Source organism: Lithobates pipiens, unplaced genomic scaffold, assembly GCF_037356315.1.
Source record: "Lithobates pipiens isolate NorthernLeopardFrog02 unplaced genomic scaffold, aLitPip1_a1.2 Scaffold_23, whole genome shotgun sequence".
Lineage (NCBI taxonomy): Eukaryota > Metazoa > Chordata > Amphibia > Anura > Ranidae > Lithobates > Lithobates pipiens.
The window spans coordinates 79,154,389-79,170,651 of NW_027507785.1; the positions used below are offsets into that span (position 1 = coordinate 79,154,389).

A 16,263-nucleotide genomic window follows, 5' to 3' on the forward strand; every position below is an offset into this window, starting at 1 on the left:
ATAAATTCTGAACCATTTTATTTCATTGTAGCCCCCGACCAGTTGTCAAATCACGTGACCCTTGCTCTTCAAAAGGTTAAACATCCCTGCTTTAGGGCTTACTGAAAGCAATATCAGCCAAGGCAAAAGAGGCTTCTTTTAATAAAAAAGTGATAAAAATTGTGTGATTGATCATCATTTGTTACACCTCTACTTTATTTTGTTTTTATATGCAGTTATAAACCATCGGAAAAAGACACTGATATTAGGAAAATTTCACAAATGCCATTCTTTTGCTTCAATCTTTCAAACCCTCACCAAGAAAAAAACATCACTCTTGGGACATCTGAATAGTTATTTATTGAGAAGCCACAGTCCTTACACTTTTACAACTGTAGGCTTTTGTAAGGCAAAAGCAAGATGGATCCACTATTTTACACAGATAAAAAGCTTCTTGAGGGACCCTGTTGACATGCAGTTACTGGTCAAAATGCAATGTACATGGCAGATATAAAAACAATTGTGAAACACAAAATAATGTAAATTAAGGTTACAATCTACGGAAATAAGTATTGTATAGTCTTATAAACACAGTTTATAGTCTAAGTCTGTTATTAAAGTTGTCTTTTTGTCTTTTTTTTTTGTGTTTTTTTACATACACTTTTATTAAAACCTAAACAAAATGTAACATTTAAAGTGAAGACATAAACATAAAACTGTTTTATATATTTTTTTTCAACAGTAGCTTGTTCAGTTTTCGGATGTCTCATATCTACGACAAGTAGAACAGTTGTAGTTTTTTTTTTGGAATACTAATCCGCTGATATGTAACCTCTAGTTAACTAACAGGATGTTCAAGTAAAAGAGTATAACTTAGATTTTCGGGATGAGCTGAATTCGGAATTGAATGGATTGCCATAGTTAAACCTCGTTGGGTGTAGCCTCTTCTTTGAAAACAAAGCCTTTAGATTTTGTTTTGTTTATGATGAGCAGGTGGCATCCACGCAACAAAAATGACATAACTACTCACTCATAGGCACAACAATTTTACCATCAACATATATACATTACAGGAATGAAGCATTGGATATTTTTGCTTAGAACAGGGACATATTTAGCATGTTTCCTATATAGATCAATTAACAGTATTAAACAATGGTGCTCTATATTGCTCATGAACCTATAGATTTGAAGATAGGAAACCTATGAACCAAATGTAGTGCGTTCAGGTATTTTTTTTAATTACACAGCTAGAATGACAATCGTATTGGTAGAGTTTTTATGGGCAGTTGGAGCGGACAGAAAATTCCCTAATGTGGCTAACAGACATGCACTGGGGACCTGGGGTGGCTACATCCCATTGAGCCTCTATTGTCATATATTTAATCATCCTCTTCATCTTCTTCGTCACTGTCCTTCATTGTAATTCCTTGAAGCCCACCTCCTTCGCTGACAGAAGCCGTTGCTTCCTCCACTGTTAACCGATTCCTAATGGTATCATACGTCTTGCTGTTTAATGTGGAGTCCAAGACACCTTGCAATCGGAAATCGCGATATGTTTTCTAAACAGCATACAAAAATAGATAAAAAATGTAATTCTGAGATACAACAAAATAACAAAACATTTAGAATGGATATATATATATATATATATATATATATATATATATATATATATATATATATATATATATATGTTCTTGCAGTATTAAATTGCAATTGTAATGAAGATCATTGGGTTGACTCATTGGATTATCTACTTCCTAGCTTGTTTTAAAGCACAATTAGAAGCTAATGATATTGGCTGGGGCTAAATTAGGTGAAAATTAACATGATACATTGATAGTATAGGAGATGTTTTAAAATCCTCTCTTCACACCAATTTCCCTGTAACTGTAAATTTTATTTGCAGCTTTCCACATGGCACCACTATAACCTATTTACGTTCCCGACAGGCATAACTTATTAGTGACTTGTTTAATGAGGTGACAATTCTGTGACATTAACCCTTGAAAGCCTTAAAATACTGGCATCAACTGCTTTGTAAGTTGAGAATTCCAAGGAATTAAAACCATTACAGGAAAGAAAAAAAGTCGCTGCATACATGGCATGTCAAGACCTTCACGGTAAGCTAATTTTCAGTACTCTTAGCTATAGGTAGACCACTTTTTTGGGCCAAAAAGATAAAGACTATTATTTCTTTATAATTACTAGAAAATGATTACGGGGTCTTTAAGCTATATTATATTTTTGAAATGCAGTACAAAACATTATGAAATCTTTGTTACCTCATAATAAAAGAATGAATTTATTACTTTAATAAAAAATAATGAATATCTTTGAATATGGCAAAGTCATAAAATAAATAGGTTTGTTAATTGCTACATCACTTCAGTAACTGACTACGTGCTGGAAACATTATATAAACCAGCTCCCAGGAGCCTCAAAAACATGGTTAGGCTGGAAAAAAGATGTGTAGATTGTGTTCAACCAAAAAATAAATCAATTAAATTAATTAAAAACCTGCATCCTCAGAACCCTAAACCCATACTTAATCCAGCGGAAGGCAAACAAAACTATTATAGGATATGGTCCAATTTGCTCCAGTGGGGTTAAAAATTCCTTCCTGATCCCTTGGAATCGGATTTGCCCTGGATCAAGAATCTAAAATGTTATTATCTATACAATAAATAAATTCCAACTAGCAAATGTAGCTGATAACATTGCTATATAATATAAAGATGAACCGATAGTGAGGCAAAGAAGAAGGGTGGGAAAACATACAGACTCTTGACCACAGGAGCTAGTTGAAACTTGCATATCAGAATGGCCCAGCTGTCAGCCTAGGCCATACTTCATATGTTCATGGTTGTGCAAGTAGAATGGAGTTGTGGCCGATCCATCCGATCTACCAAGGCGAAAGGCAGGTGTATCGCCATACATCTGTCTTCAGTGGATCGGATGGCTTGAAGGTGTCAGTGGGCACATCTCCGCTGACATCTGCCTGCCCAGAGGAGTCAACGGATGGCCCACTCGGATCCCCCTGAAAAACAGACAGGTGGATCCAAGCAGTCTTGTTGTGTGAAAGGGGACTTACGTAAAACCAGAAGTCTGCCATTGATGACCTCTTGGTGACAATTGTAATTGCTTAATTGTCATACTGAGCTTCTGACTTCAATACTGTCTAAGTCAATTTAATAAATAAAATACTTAATTGTTGCTATTTTCTGTTACACCTCTATGAAATGTGTTTGTGTGAACGTAACTGATCTTTTGAGAGAATTTTTGGTTTAAATGTAAACTTTAGAAAATAAATAGTTATCCTCTATGGTGGATACAAGTGTTTTTCAAAGTATCTAAAAATACTAAACCCATGTAAGCAACAGGGATGGCCCCATGTAAAGTCAAAAGAGACTGGTAAGTTCATACCTTCTATTCAAACAGTTATAATTCAGTAAAGTAATAGGGTAAGAATTTACTAATGAAAGTCTGTATTTCCTAAATTGCTCCTAAGCCAACAACAAAGGGGGTGTTCATTTGCCACACAGGGTCTTGAAAATTTACTACTTACACAGGTATGGCCTGCCCATGTTTGTTGCAGCTACATAGGCTTTAAGAATTTGCATATGAAGAGTGAATACAGATTTAGTAAAGGAGTAGAGAATGCTCACTTTGCAAAGTGAAAATTCACTTAGCTAAGTGAATGAGGTGAAGATGCACAGACATAAATTATCCAATTATGTACAAACAAAAATCATTTTCTTTTTTAAATTATTCTTGCACATGATTAAGTATTCTTTGCAAAGTGAATTTATCTTCTGCTTTACCCCATTCACTAAGCTAAATGAAAATTCACTTTGAAAAGTCAATATATTCTGCTTCTTTAGTAAATCAACCCCAATGACAGAGCAGAATTGTCCTTTCAAAGAGAATTGTCCTTTTAAAGAGAATTTGTCACAAAACAATATACCTCTAAGAAGCCTCTAATGAAAGCATCCCTTCTCTACTCCCATAAAAGAGTAGTGAGAGCAAACAAGCACTTAAACTTCAGGAGTGAAGAAAAGCCAGTCAGAGACATTGCATTCTTTGTTCTATTTACAAGCTTTCAGAAATAATACCAAGCCAAAAGTTTTGGGTTTTATCTGCAAGCTTGTAAGTAAAATTAAACGGAAGACAAAACTGTCCCCAAAGGATTATCCTTACTTCTAAAGCCAGCTATATATGAATTGAAATTTGGCGGGTTCAGGAGGGACTGGCCAAATTTCCATTCATGTAGTATATGGGGACAGTGGTTAGAAATGGTAGATGGACTTCTGTACAACCGCCCTGTCAGATAAATGCCATTTGATCAGCACCACTGGCTATAGCAGATCATTGTATTCTGACAGCTGAGATGTCTCTCGGTCATCAATACAAAATAGCTCAGCAGGAGCCCATACAACTTGAATATGTGGATGGGGGAATCGGGTCAGTTTTCTTCTTCAACCCGCTGGTTGAATAAAAGAAGCTGAATCATCTATGGGCTGCTTAACGTTTAGGTGCTTGTTTACTGCTTTAGGCTGCAATTGGACATTATAAAACCTTTTACTGAAAATACAGCTTATCGGTGGAGTTTCTCCTATTAGACTTTTGTATTATTGCTATATGCCTATATTTCTGTTTACAATGGAAAGGCCTAGCTCTTCTTCCTCATTTTTTGCACTTCTCCAAATCTCAGGGGGTATTCCATTTTTTAGTTCTAGCTCAAGAGAACCTCTTCATCTTATACAGCCCAGAAGCACGAAAATCAAAGACAATAAGCACCCACCAATAGTTGTGCAATATTTTTAAATATGAAATAAAACATAGACTATAAATACATTTGAGAAAGCAGACTTCAACAGCTAATTTAGCAATGAAATCTCAAAATACTTTGGTTTGTTTCTTTCGAATAAACAGTGATGATGAAATATTTGGACTCTAGACCATTGGCGTGGTTTCTACTCTTCTGAATTTCTTTGATTTTGTACAAAGCACTTCCCAGAGGCCTTAGCCTAACTCTAGTCCCTGTATTCCACTTCCTATATTCTACATTGTAATGCCCTGCACTGTACACACAGTCGGACTTTCTGATGACAAAATCCATCCGATTTTGTCCGATGGATTTTGACCCAAACTTGTCTAGCATACACATGGTTGCACAAAGTTGTCGGAAAATCCGATCGTTCTGAACGCGGTGACATACAACACCGGATTATAAATGGGCCAGTAGCCAATAGCTTTTGTCTCGTAATTTATTCTGAGCATGCGTGGCACTTTGTCCGTGGGAATTGTTTACATGATCGGAATTTAAATGATCGGATTTTGTTGAAAAATTTAGATCCTGCTCTCAAACTTTGTGTGTTGGACATTCCCGACGAAAAAAGTCCGATGGAGCCCACACACGATCGGATTTTCCGACAACAAGATCCGATCGCACATTTTCCATCAGAAAGTCCGACCGTGTGTACAGGGCATAAGAGTACAACTACTTTGGATCCAGAGCCTCTAACACATTCCTACACAGAAGCTGGAGAGTGTCTACTATCATCGAAAGCCTCACAGACAGGTAATTTGCATTGTGACAAAAATTTTGACAGAAAAATGTAAAGGATTTGGGCACAGTCACATATCTGATTTGTTTGTATGAAGAGAGTTTGTATCACCCACACAAGGCTCCAGTCCTTATAGGTTACAAACAGGACATTTTGCGGTAGGCTCAGTCATTTGTCTTAATGGAAAAAAAAATATTTAATTTATTAATGTCTGTTAATTAAAACAATTCAAAAACTGTATAAGAATTAGCCCTCAAGGACAGAAGACAGACAGAACTGACATATGACAAAAAATTAATAATAACTGCTACAGTGGAAACTCAATAAAACACACCTACAAAATAATAATTAGTCTGCACCCAACGTATTAATTAATTGGTATTATTCAGTAACCTAAAGAGGAAAAATAGTTATTTTATATTGTAACACAAAAACTAAGTTCCAAAAATCCTAGACTTTATTATGGAGAAATAATAATTTATAATTTATAAATGTTTATGCATGTCATACTTGATAGGATAAACTTTAAAGCAGTCAACCCTTCAAAGGAAAACAAAGTAAGCTGCTGGGCAAAAAACAGTTAAATTGCCTTTCTTTAAATGGTAACAATTTCAGTTGTTAAATGGAGCTTATGTATATGTGACACTTGTCACTACCTATCTAGGTGTTAGTTGTTGTCAGCATATCACCCCAATATGCATGCATCTTTAGACACCTATGGAAGCTGCAAGACACGTGGTTGATGTTTTGCCAAATAAGCAAACGTAAGTCTCCTGACATCTGGATATGTAACTAGATCAAGGTGTGTTTCCTTATTCAAGCCTTTAACTGTTAAAGAAATCTATTACGCTGAGTTACAAGAGTGACCCGAGTTGGCTCACAGTGGGGCATTCTTTAGCTCGATGAAAATATCTATATTTTATTCAGTGTTCTAATGATTTAGTTTTAAATCTGTAATAAGCTATTTCTGGTCATTTTAACCACTTCAATTCAGGGTGCGTATACCCCTTTCCTGCCCAGGCCAAATTTCAGCTTTCAGTGCTGTCGCACTTTGAATGACAATTGTGTGGCCATGCAACACTGTAACTAAACTAAATTTTTATCATTGTGTTCGCACAAATGGAGCTTTATTTTGGTGGTATTTCATCACTACTAGGTTTTTTATTTTTTGCTAAATAAATAAATGAAGACCGAAAGTTTAAAAAAAAAATGTTTTTTTCTTTGTTTCTGCAAATAAATAATCTTTCTTCATGAATTGAGGCCAAAATGTATTCTGCTCCATTTCTTTGATGAAAACAACCCAAATCAGTGTATATTATTTAGACTGTAGGAAAGTTATAGAGTCCACAAACTATGGTATATATCTGAAAATTGATCAATCCTGATGTACTGATGGCCTATCTCATTTCTTGAGGCCCAAAAATGCCAGGACAGTAGAAATCTCCCCCAAAAGACCCCTTTTTAGAAAGTAGACAGTCCAAGGTATTTAGCAAGAGGCTTGGTGAGTTTTTTGAAGTTGTCAATTTTTTGTCATAATTTTTTGGAAAATTATTAAATTAAAACTTTTTTCTTTTTTACATACTGTCACCAGTGCAGTACAGCGTCATCATATAACTGCTGTGGCAGTGATCAGGGACACTGACTGATAACTGTACGAAAAAAAGTTTAAATTTTTTATTATTAATATATTTTTTTGTACAATTTATTTTATTACACTTTGACAAGAGCAATATAATGTTACAACAGTAACATTGTACTACTCTGGGGAAGTGATCAGTTTTTTTTTTTACACATTATGTTTGCATATAGCTGTGCATTACATTGCTATATACAAGCATTTTACTGAATGAAATTGATTAATTTGATTTATTTTGTTGTGATTAGCCGTGATTGGTAAGAGCTAATCACATGGTACAGATGGGCTGTGATTGGCCATGTCAGTACCATGTAATCACACTGACTAATCATAGCTAGCAACACAATTGTATACAATGGATGGCTTGAAAGGGACCCATCCATTGTTTACAGCTGTCATGTGACCTGCTGTAACGGGTTACAGCAGTCACAGTGATCAGTCAGCGGGTATGTCCAGTGGCTGCAGCTGGCATCAGATCGGGCTGCCGCATGGCCCCGTGCGATCCACGAAGGATGTCCGCCCAGATCAATATGCCATAGGCCAGGCTGGAACTGGTTAATTTCTAGCATTCTTGTCAAAGTCTTTTCAGTTCCTTTCCAGCCTCCTCAATATAACCAGAAGTGTTATCCTGCTTCAACCAGAAGTAAAAAAACACTGCTCCATACACCCATTGTGACAAGAAATAAGACCATCAGCTTCTACTTGGTCACCTAATGTGGATCTTCAATTTCCCAATCAACATTAATTATTTTTAATCCTTATGCTGCTAGCATTAGCAAATAGATAGCAAAGCATATCATAATTACTCGTTTTAAACTTTTTTTTAAATATTTCTTCAGTTCCTTCCTGGTTTTCCTGCCCTAGGCAAATTATGTCATACATCCCAGGAGTCTTCAGGAGTAGTGATGGACGAACTTCCGACGGGACGTTTCGCGAACGCGAAATGCGAACGGACCCAAACGTTCGCGAAACCGAACGTTCGCCGCGGGCCCCATTGACTTCAATGGGAGGCGAACTTTGCAAACCTTCATGTCGAATTTGCGGCCACGTGGTAATTATTAGGGGGTAAAACGTAGTCCCACCATCTGGACAATGACATAATACATGTATGAGGTGAATTTGGGATCGATAACTACAAGCATTTTTATTTTATTTGGGAAATTGTTCTAACAATTCAGGACTATGGAGCTAATGAAGGCAATGGAGGAGAGGGAAGGTCAGGGACCAGGGTAGGCAAAGAAGAGGGTGCAGGAGATGATCACCAGCAGCGTGACATACCGGAATGACACATGCACCGTGATAGAGGCATCTGACAGCAGCACCGTAATACAGAGCACTGACAGCAGCACCGTGACATACAGCGCTGACAGCAGCACCGTGACATACAGCGCTGACAGCAGCACCGTGACATACAGCGCTGACAGCAGCACCGTGACATACAGCGCTGACAGCAGCACCGTGACATACAGCGCTGACAGCAGCACCGTAAGCAGCCCCAGGAGGAAGTCAGCACAGCACAGGGATGGTGTGATCCCCTCATAATAAGAACCCCCAGGAGGAAGTCAGCACAGCACAGGGATAGTGTGATCCCTTCATAATAAGAACCCCCAGGAGGAAGTCAGCACAGCACAGGGATATCATAAGCAGCCCCAGTAGAAATATGACACCGCTCAACCTCTTCAAAGAGGAGGGTAGGGGCATATAGTACGGTGTGCTTTTTTGGGTCAAGGAAGTGAGCCAAATGAATTAAGAAGGTCTGTGTGCTTGATTAAAAAAATAGTTTATAGACATATACATGGTCTACTGGTCACATGTGTTGAATTCCTCCGAGATCCATGCCTCATTCATTTTTAGAAATGTGAGGTAGTTAACACTGTGGTGAGCTAGGCGAGTACGCTTATCGGTCACAATCCCCCCTGCTGCGCTGAACGTCCTTTCGGACAGGACACTGGATGAGGGGCAAGCCAACAGTTCGATTGCAAATTGGGCAAGCTCTGGCCAGAGGTCAAGCCTGCCCACCCAGTAGTCTAGGGGTTCATCACTCCTCAGAGCGTCCACATCGGCCGTTAACCCAATGTAGTCGGACACCTGACGGTCTAGGCGTTCCCTGATGCTGGATCCGGATGACACCTGTCGATGGGTCGGCTGAAAGAATGACCTCATATCCGAAGTCACCAACACATCTTCAAACCGGCCTCTTCTTGCAGGCGCTGTTGGATTGGTACCCGCAAATCCTTCTCTGGGAGTGGGAATTGCTCCTCTGCCAGCGCACGCAAAAGCAGAATGCAGCATTTCTCGAAGCAAGGCCTGGAAGTGCTGCATTCTGACAGCCCTCTGCGACGGCGGTAACATTTCCGCCATTTTGTGTTTGTACCGGGGGTCTAAGTACGTTGCCACCCAGTACTGGTCCTTGACCCTCATGCTTTTTATACGGGGGTCCCTATTAAAACACTGGAGCATGAAGGCCCCCATTTGCACTAAAGTGGAAGCGGTGTGGTGGCCTGGCTCCTGCTCATCATCCAGGATAATGTCGTCCTCTTCATTCTCCTCTCCCCATCCTCGCACAACAGGGATCCCAGAAAGGTTTAAAGCATGCTCTTCTTGCTCCTGCTCATCCGCCCCGGCACCATCCTCCTCTGACTCCTCATCAGACTCCTGTTGTTGACTTGTCTCAGATAGAGTAGCCCCCCCTGGGAATTCATCCAGCATTGCGACTTCCTCATCTTCCCGCTCCTGCTCCTCCACAGCCTGATCAATGACACGACGCAATGCACGCTCCAGAAAGAAGGCATAAGGTACCATGTCACTGATGGCGCCATGGCTGCGACTGACCAGTTTGGTGATCTCCTCAAATGGCCGCAGAAGTCTGCATGTGTCGCGCATGAGCAGCCACTGGCGCGGTGAAAAAAAACCCAGCTCCCCAGAACCGTTTCTTTCGCAGAGTTCATACAGGTAGACGTTAACTGCACGTTTCTGCTGGAGCAGCCTATCAAGCATATAGAAGGTTGAGTTCCATCGCGTCGGGCAATCGCAAATAAGACGTCTGACCGGCAGATGGTGTCGCCGCTGAATGTCAGCAAGGCGAGCCATGGCCGTGTAAGATCTTCTGAAATGGGCCGAGATTTTCCTTGCCTGCCGCAAGATGTCCTGGACCCCAGGGTATTTGACAAGGAATCGCTGCACGACCAAGTTTAAGACGTGTGCCATGCACGGCACGTGCGTGATTTTGCCCTGTTTCAATGCGCTAAGCAGATTGGCACCGTTGTCACACACCACTTTACCAACTGTCAAATTGAGCGGTGTTAGCCACTCATCTGCCTGTGAACGCAAAGCTGAAAGGAGTGCCGGGCCAGTGTGGCTCTTTGCTTCCAGGCACAACAGACGCAGCACGGCATGGCAACGTCTCACCTGGCATGTGGAATAGGTTCTGGGGAGCTTGGGCGGTGCAGTGGAAGAGACGCTAGCAGCGGAAAAGGAGGAGGCAGCTGAGGAGGAGAGGGAGGAGGATGGAGTAGGAGGAGGAGAAGAAGAGTCAGGCCTGCATGCAATCCGTGGCGGTAAAACCAAATCTACACGGGTGCCACGGGTTACATGCTTGACGGCCGTCAGAAGGTTCACCCAGTGGGCAGTAAAACTGATATACCTTCCCTGCCCGTGTTTGCTAGACCACGTGTCTGTGGTCAGATGTATCTTGGCACCGACACTGTGTGCCAGAGATACATTCACTTGCCGCTGAACATGGCCATATAGCTCTGGGATGCCCTTCTCTGAGAAATACTTCCTTCCTGGGACCTTCCATTGTGGTGTTCCAATGGCCACAAATTTGCGAAAGGCCTCCGAGTCCACCAGTTTATATGGCAGTAGTTGGCGGGCTATGAGTTCTGACAAGCCAGCCGCCAACCGTTGGGCAAGAGGGTTATCCGGCGTCATCATTTTTTTACGCTCAAACATTAGGCCCACGGAAGCCTGCCTTTTTGCAGAAAAATGTGAGCTTGGCGTGATGGAAGGTGGAGTGGAGGACAATTGTGAGGAGAGAGGAGAAGGAGAAGTAGAAGACGAGGCTGGACGGTGAGAGCCTGCAGTGTGGCTTTGTGTGTTCCGTTGCTCCCACTGGGCTCGGTGATGGCTGCTCATGTGCCTTCTTAAGGCGGTCGTCCCTAGGTGAGTATTGGGCTTACCGCGACTAACGCGTTGACTGCAAAGATTGCAGATGGCAACGCTATTGTCAGCAGCGGACACGTTAAAAAAAGCCCACACTGCGGAGCCATGTGCCGGTGTCCTGGGAGCGCCAGATGTGACCGTACATGGTCGATGACTCGCTCCTGATACATTTGCAGTCTGCTTTGTCCCTGCTGTGCAATGTAAGTCATTGCTGCTTCTCCTCCCTATCTGCTGGTCCATATCTCCCTCTGAACTCCCCTCCTCTTCCTCTCTTGTGGGCACCCACGTGACATCACTAGACACGTCATCATCAACGTCACCTTCCCCACCGCTATAAGTAGAGATCTCGGAGTAGGCAGCAACACCGGGGACCAACCTCCTCCTTGGGCTGATCTGGGTACTGGCGTCAGACTGCTGAGTAGCGCTTGTTGCTACCTCCTCTTCCTGATCCAATACCAAGAGTGGCTGCGCATCAGAAATGTCCTCTTGATATGGATCGGAAAATAATTCCAGTGACTCAAGCGGAAGGTATGTGGTGGTGGTGGTGGTGGTCGTGTTATTGGTGGTAGTGTCTTTGGGGGTGCACATAGCAGAGAGTGAAGAAGAGGGTGCAGATCGAGAGGATGAGGAGGGTGCAGAAGAGTAAGGCTGAGCGAGCCACTCAACCAAGTCTGGTGCATCCTTTAAAGTAATTGAACGCACCTTCTGCAACTTCCCACTTTGGCTCAAGCCTGTTGCTCCTGCCCTACCCCTACCACCCCTGCGGAAGGGCCTGCCTCTTCCTCTGCCTGTCATTTTTTAAATGACCCTGTGACAAAACTCTTAGTCCCTATACCGATGAAGGACTGCTGCAGTATAGGGCAGCGGTCAGCAGTGGTGCACGTCAACCCTATCTATTGTGGACCGATAGCGGTCCTTACAGAACAGCAGACTGTACCGCACTCAAGCCTATGTACCGTAGCACCCTATACCAAGTTACCAGTCCTTATAAGAACTTTTGTGGACCAAGCAGGTTGTGTATTAGTGTTTAGCAGACTGTACGTCAGTCCCTATACCGCTGAAGGACTGCTGCAGTATAGGGCAGCGGTCAGCAGTGGTGCACGTCAACCCTATCTATTGTGGACCGATAGCGGTCCTTACAGAACAGCAGACTGTACCGCACTCAAGCCTATGTACCGTAGCACCCTATACCAAGTTACCAGTCCTTATAAGAACTTTTGTGGAACAAGCAGGTTGTGTGTTAGTGATTAGCAGACTGTACGTCAGTCCCTATACCGCTGAAGGACTGCTGCAGTATAGGTGAGCGGTCAGCAGTGGTGCACGTCAACCCTATCTATTGTGGACCTATAGCGGTCCTTACAGAACAGCAGACTGTACCGCACTCAAGCCTATGTACCGTAGCACCCTATACCAAGTTACCAGTCCTTATAAGAACTTTTGTGGACCAAGCAGGTTGTGTATTAGTGTTTAGCAGACTGTACGTCAGTCCCTATACCGCTGAAGGACTGCTGCAGTATAGGTGAGCGGTCAGCAGTGGTGCACGTCAACCCTATCTATTGTGGACCGATAGCGGTCCTTACAGAACAGCAGACTGTACCGCACTCAAGCCTATGTACCGTAGCACCCTATACCAAGTTACCAGTCCTTATAAGAACTTTTGTGGACCAAGCAGGTTGTGTATTAGTGTTTAGCAGACTGTACGTCAGTCCCTATACCGCTGAAGGACTGCTGCAGTATAGGGCAGCGGTCAGCAGTGGTGCACGTCAACCCTATCTATTGTGGACCGATAGCGGTCCTTACAGAACAGCAGACTGTACCGCACTCAAGCCTATGTACCGTAGCACCCTATACCAAGTTACCAGTCCTTATAAGAACTTTTGTGGAACAAGCAGGTTGTGTGTTAGTGATTAGCAGACTGTACGTCAGTCCCTATACCGCTGAAGGACTGCTGCAGTATAGGTGAGCGGTCAGCAGTGGTGCACGTCAACCCTATCTATTGTGGACCTATAGCGGTCCTTACAGAACAGCAGACTGTACCGCACTCAAGCCTATGTACCGTAGCACCCTATACCAAGTTACCAGTCCTTATAAGAACTTTTGTGGACCAAGCAGGTTGTGTATTAGTGTTTAGCAGACTGTACGTCAGTCCCTATACCGCTGAAGGACTGCTGCAGTATAGGGCAGCGGTCAGCAGTGGTGCACGTCAACCCTATCTATTGTGGACCGATAGCGGTCCTTACAGAACAGCAGACTGTACCGCACTCAAGCCTATGTACCGTAGCACCCTATACCAAGTTACCAGTCCTTATAAGAACTTTTGTGGACCAAGCAGGTTGTGTATTAGTGTTTAGCAGACTGTACGTCAGTCCCTATACCGCTGAAGGACTGCTGCAGTATAGGGCAGCGGTCAGCAGTGGTGCACGTCAACCCTATCTATTGTGGACCGATAGCGGTCCTTACAGAACAGCAGACTGTACCGCACTCAAGCCTATGTACCGTAGCACCCTATACCAAGTTACCAGTCCTTATAAGAACTTTTGTGGAACAAGCAGGTTGTGTGTTAGTGATTAGCAGACTGTACGTCAGTCCCTATACCGCTGAAGGACTGCTGCAGTATAGGTGAGCGGTCAGCAGTGGTGCACGTCAACCCTATCTATTGTGGACCTATAGCGGTCCTTACAGAACAGCAGACTGTACCGCACTCAAGCCTATGTACCGTAGCACCCTATACCAAGTTACCAGTCCTTATAAGAACTTTTGTGGACCAAACAGGTTGTGTATTAGTGTTTAGCAGACTGTACGTCAGTCCCTATACCGCTGAAGGACTGCTGCAGTATAGGGCAGCGGTCAGCAGTGGTGCACGTCAACCCTATCTATTGTGGACCGATAGTGGTCCTTACAGAACAGCAGACTGTACCGCACTCAAGCCTATGTACCGTAGCACCCTATACCAAGTTACCAGTCCTTATAAGAACTTTTGTGGAACAAGCAGGTTGTGTGTTAGTGATTAGCAGACTGTACGTCAGTCCCTATACCGCTGAAGGACTGCTGCAGTATAGGTGAGCGGTCAGCAGTGGTGCACGTCAACCCTATCTATTGTGGACCTATAGCGGTCCTTACAGAACAGCAGACTGTACCGCACTCAAGCCTATGTACCGTAGCACCCTATACCAAGTTACCAGTCCTTATAAGAACTTTTGTGGACCAAGCAGGTTGTGTATTAGTGTTTAGCAGACTGTACGTCAGTCCCTATACCGCTGAAGGACTGCTGCAGTATAGGGCAGCGGTCAGCAGTGGTGCACGTCAACCCTATCTATTGTGGACCGATAGCGGTCCTTACAGAACAGCAGACTGTACCGCACTCAAGCCTATGTACCGTAGCACCCTATACCAAGTTACCAGTCCTTATAAGAACTTTTGTGGAACAAGTGAGTTGTGAATGTTTAGCAGACTGCAGCAGAAGGGCAGCAGTCAAGTATAATATCCTTTCTATATTTGGAAGAAAGAATATTATACATGTACAAGCCTATTACTGTACCACTGATACCAGTCCTGAAAAGAACCTTTGTGGAACTAATAATAACAGCAAGTCTTTAAAATTACCCTCACTGCCTGACAACACTGCTTCCTTCCTGTCCCTATACAAATTGGCAAAAAAAGAGAACGATTAGTGGTTACTGGAACAGCTCTTTTGTGGACCTTGATAGTAACAGCTAATGATGATGATGATGATGATGATGATGAAAGACTAATCTGGCTGTCCCTGTAGCATACACCGTCCTTTCCCTTTCTCTAAACTAACAAAAGACACTCAGGCTGCTGCAAGAATCAGCAGCACAGCAAACCTATCAACACCTAACACCTATACCAGTCCTGAAAAGAACTTTTGTGTACCAAATAGCTAGTGGTTTATCTCTCCCTACTCCACACAGGAACCTGTCCCTATCGTAACAGAAGAAAGAATGTAAAATGGCCACCGGATCGGGTGTATTTATAGGTTAGGGGGAATGTACAAGTGTCCATGTGCTGTCATGTCTCAATTGGCTGTCCTGTATCACATGATAAACGTGTCACCAAAGGTTAAAGTTCTTGTATACATTAAACACGTAAGTCCGCCGCGGCGAACGACGGAAAAAGGCGTTCGAACGTGCGGACCGCGAATGTCGGAAATTCGCCGCGAAACGACCGCCGGGCGAACCGTTCGGCCATCACTATTCAGGAGGGGAGGAGGGGTTTTCAAAGCTATGTACACTCTCCTGCAAGTATGGTTGAGCTAAGGGCAGATGGATTCTAGGAAGTAAATGCTACATGAATCATTTGCCCTTACTCAAGATGGTCACAACCAGAAATGCTAGATGGGTGTTTTTCAAAGTGATTTCCCAACAAAATAAAGCATAGAGACATGGATGGATGGTTGTGGGAGATTGCATTGAATAATAAAAATGAATTAAATAGTGTTTTTGGTTTATGCTATACACTATAAACTGTAATCAAATTAACAGATGGGACTTTCAAATTCCACTCCCTTCAACCTTCAATGAATAGACACAAGTATACATATGTACCAGTACATGTAATTTTTAGTGAAAGCACAGTTATATTTTAAGTTCTTTTTGATGACTTCAAGCGGATCTTCACTGCATCTGAGCACCACAAGCCAAAAACACTATTTCAATCATTTTTGATATTCAAAGCAAACTCCCCCATCCATCCATATCTCTATGCTTTATTTTGTTGAGATATTGCTTTGAAAAACACCCCCCTAGCATTTCTGGTCATGTCCATCTTGAGTAAGGGCAAATGATCCATGTAGAATTTAATTCCAAGAATTCATCTGCCCTTAGATCAACCATGCATGCAGGAGAGTGTGCTTAGCTGAGAAAACCCCTCCTCCTCTCCTGAATACTCCTGGGA

At 42.6% G+C, this 16,263-nt stretch overlaps 1 protein-coding gene across 23 annotated transcripts in view; it reads right to left on the reverse strand.

The window, feature by feature from the left end:
• Positions 1-321: 321 nt before the first annotated feature.
• Positions 322-16,263, reverse strand: part of CADPS (calcium dependent secretion activator) — a 624,105-nt gene continuing 608,163 nt past the window's right edge. For all 23 annotated transcript variants that reach the window (XM_077451917.1, XM_077451920.1, XM_077451911.1 and 20 more), the window contains one exon: positions 322-1,541. In XM_077451917.1, the coding sequence (XP_077308043.1) occupies positions 1,362-1,541 (180 nt within the window). In that variant the 3' untranslated portion in view covers positions 322-1,361. The remainder of the gene's footprint in view (positions 1,542-16,263) is intronic.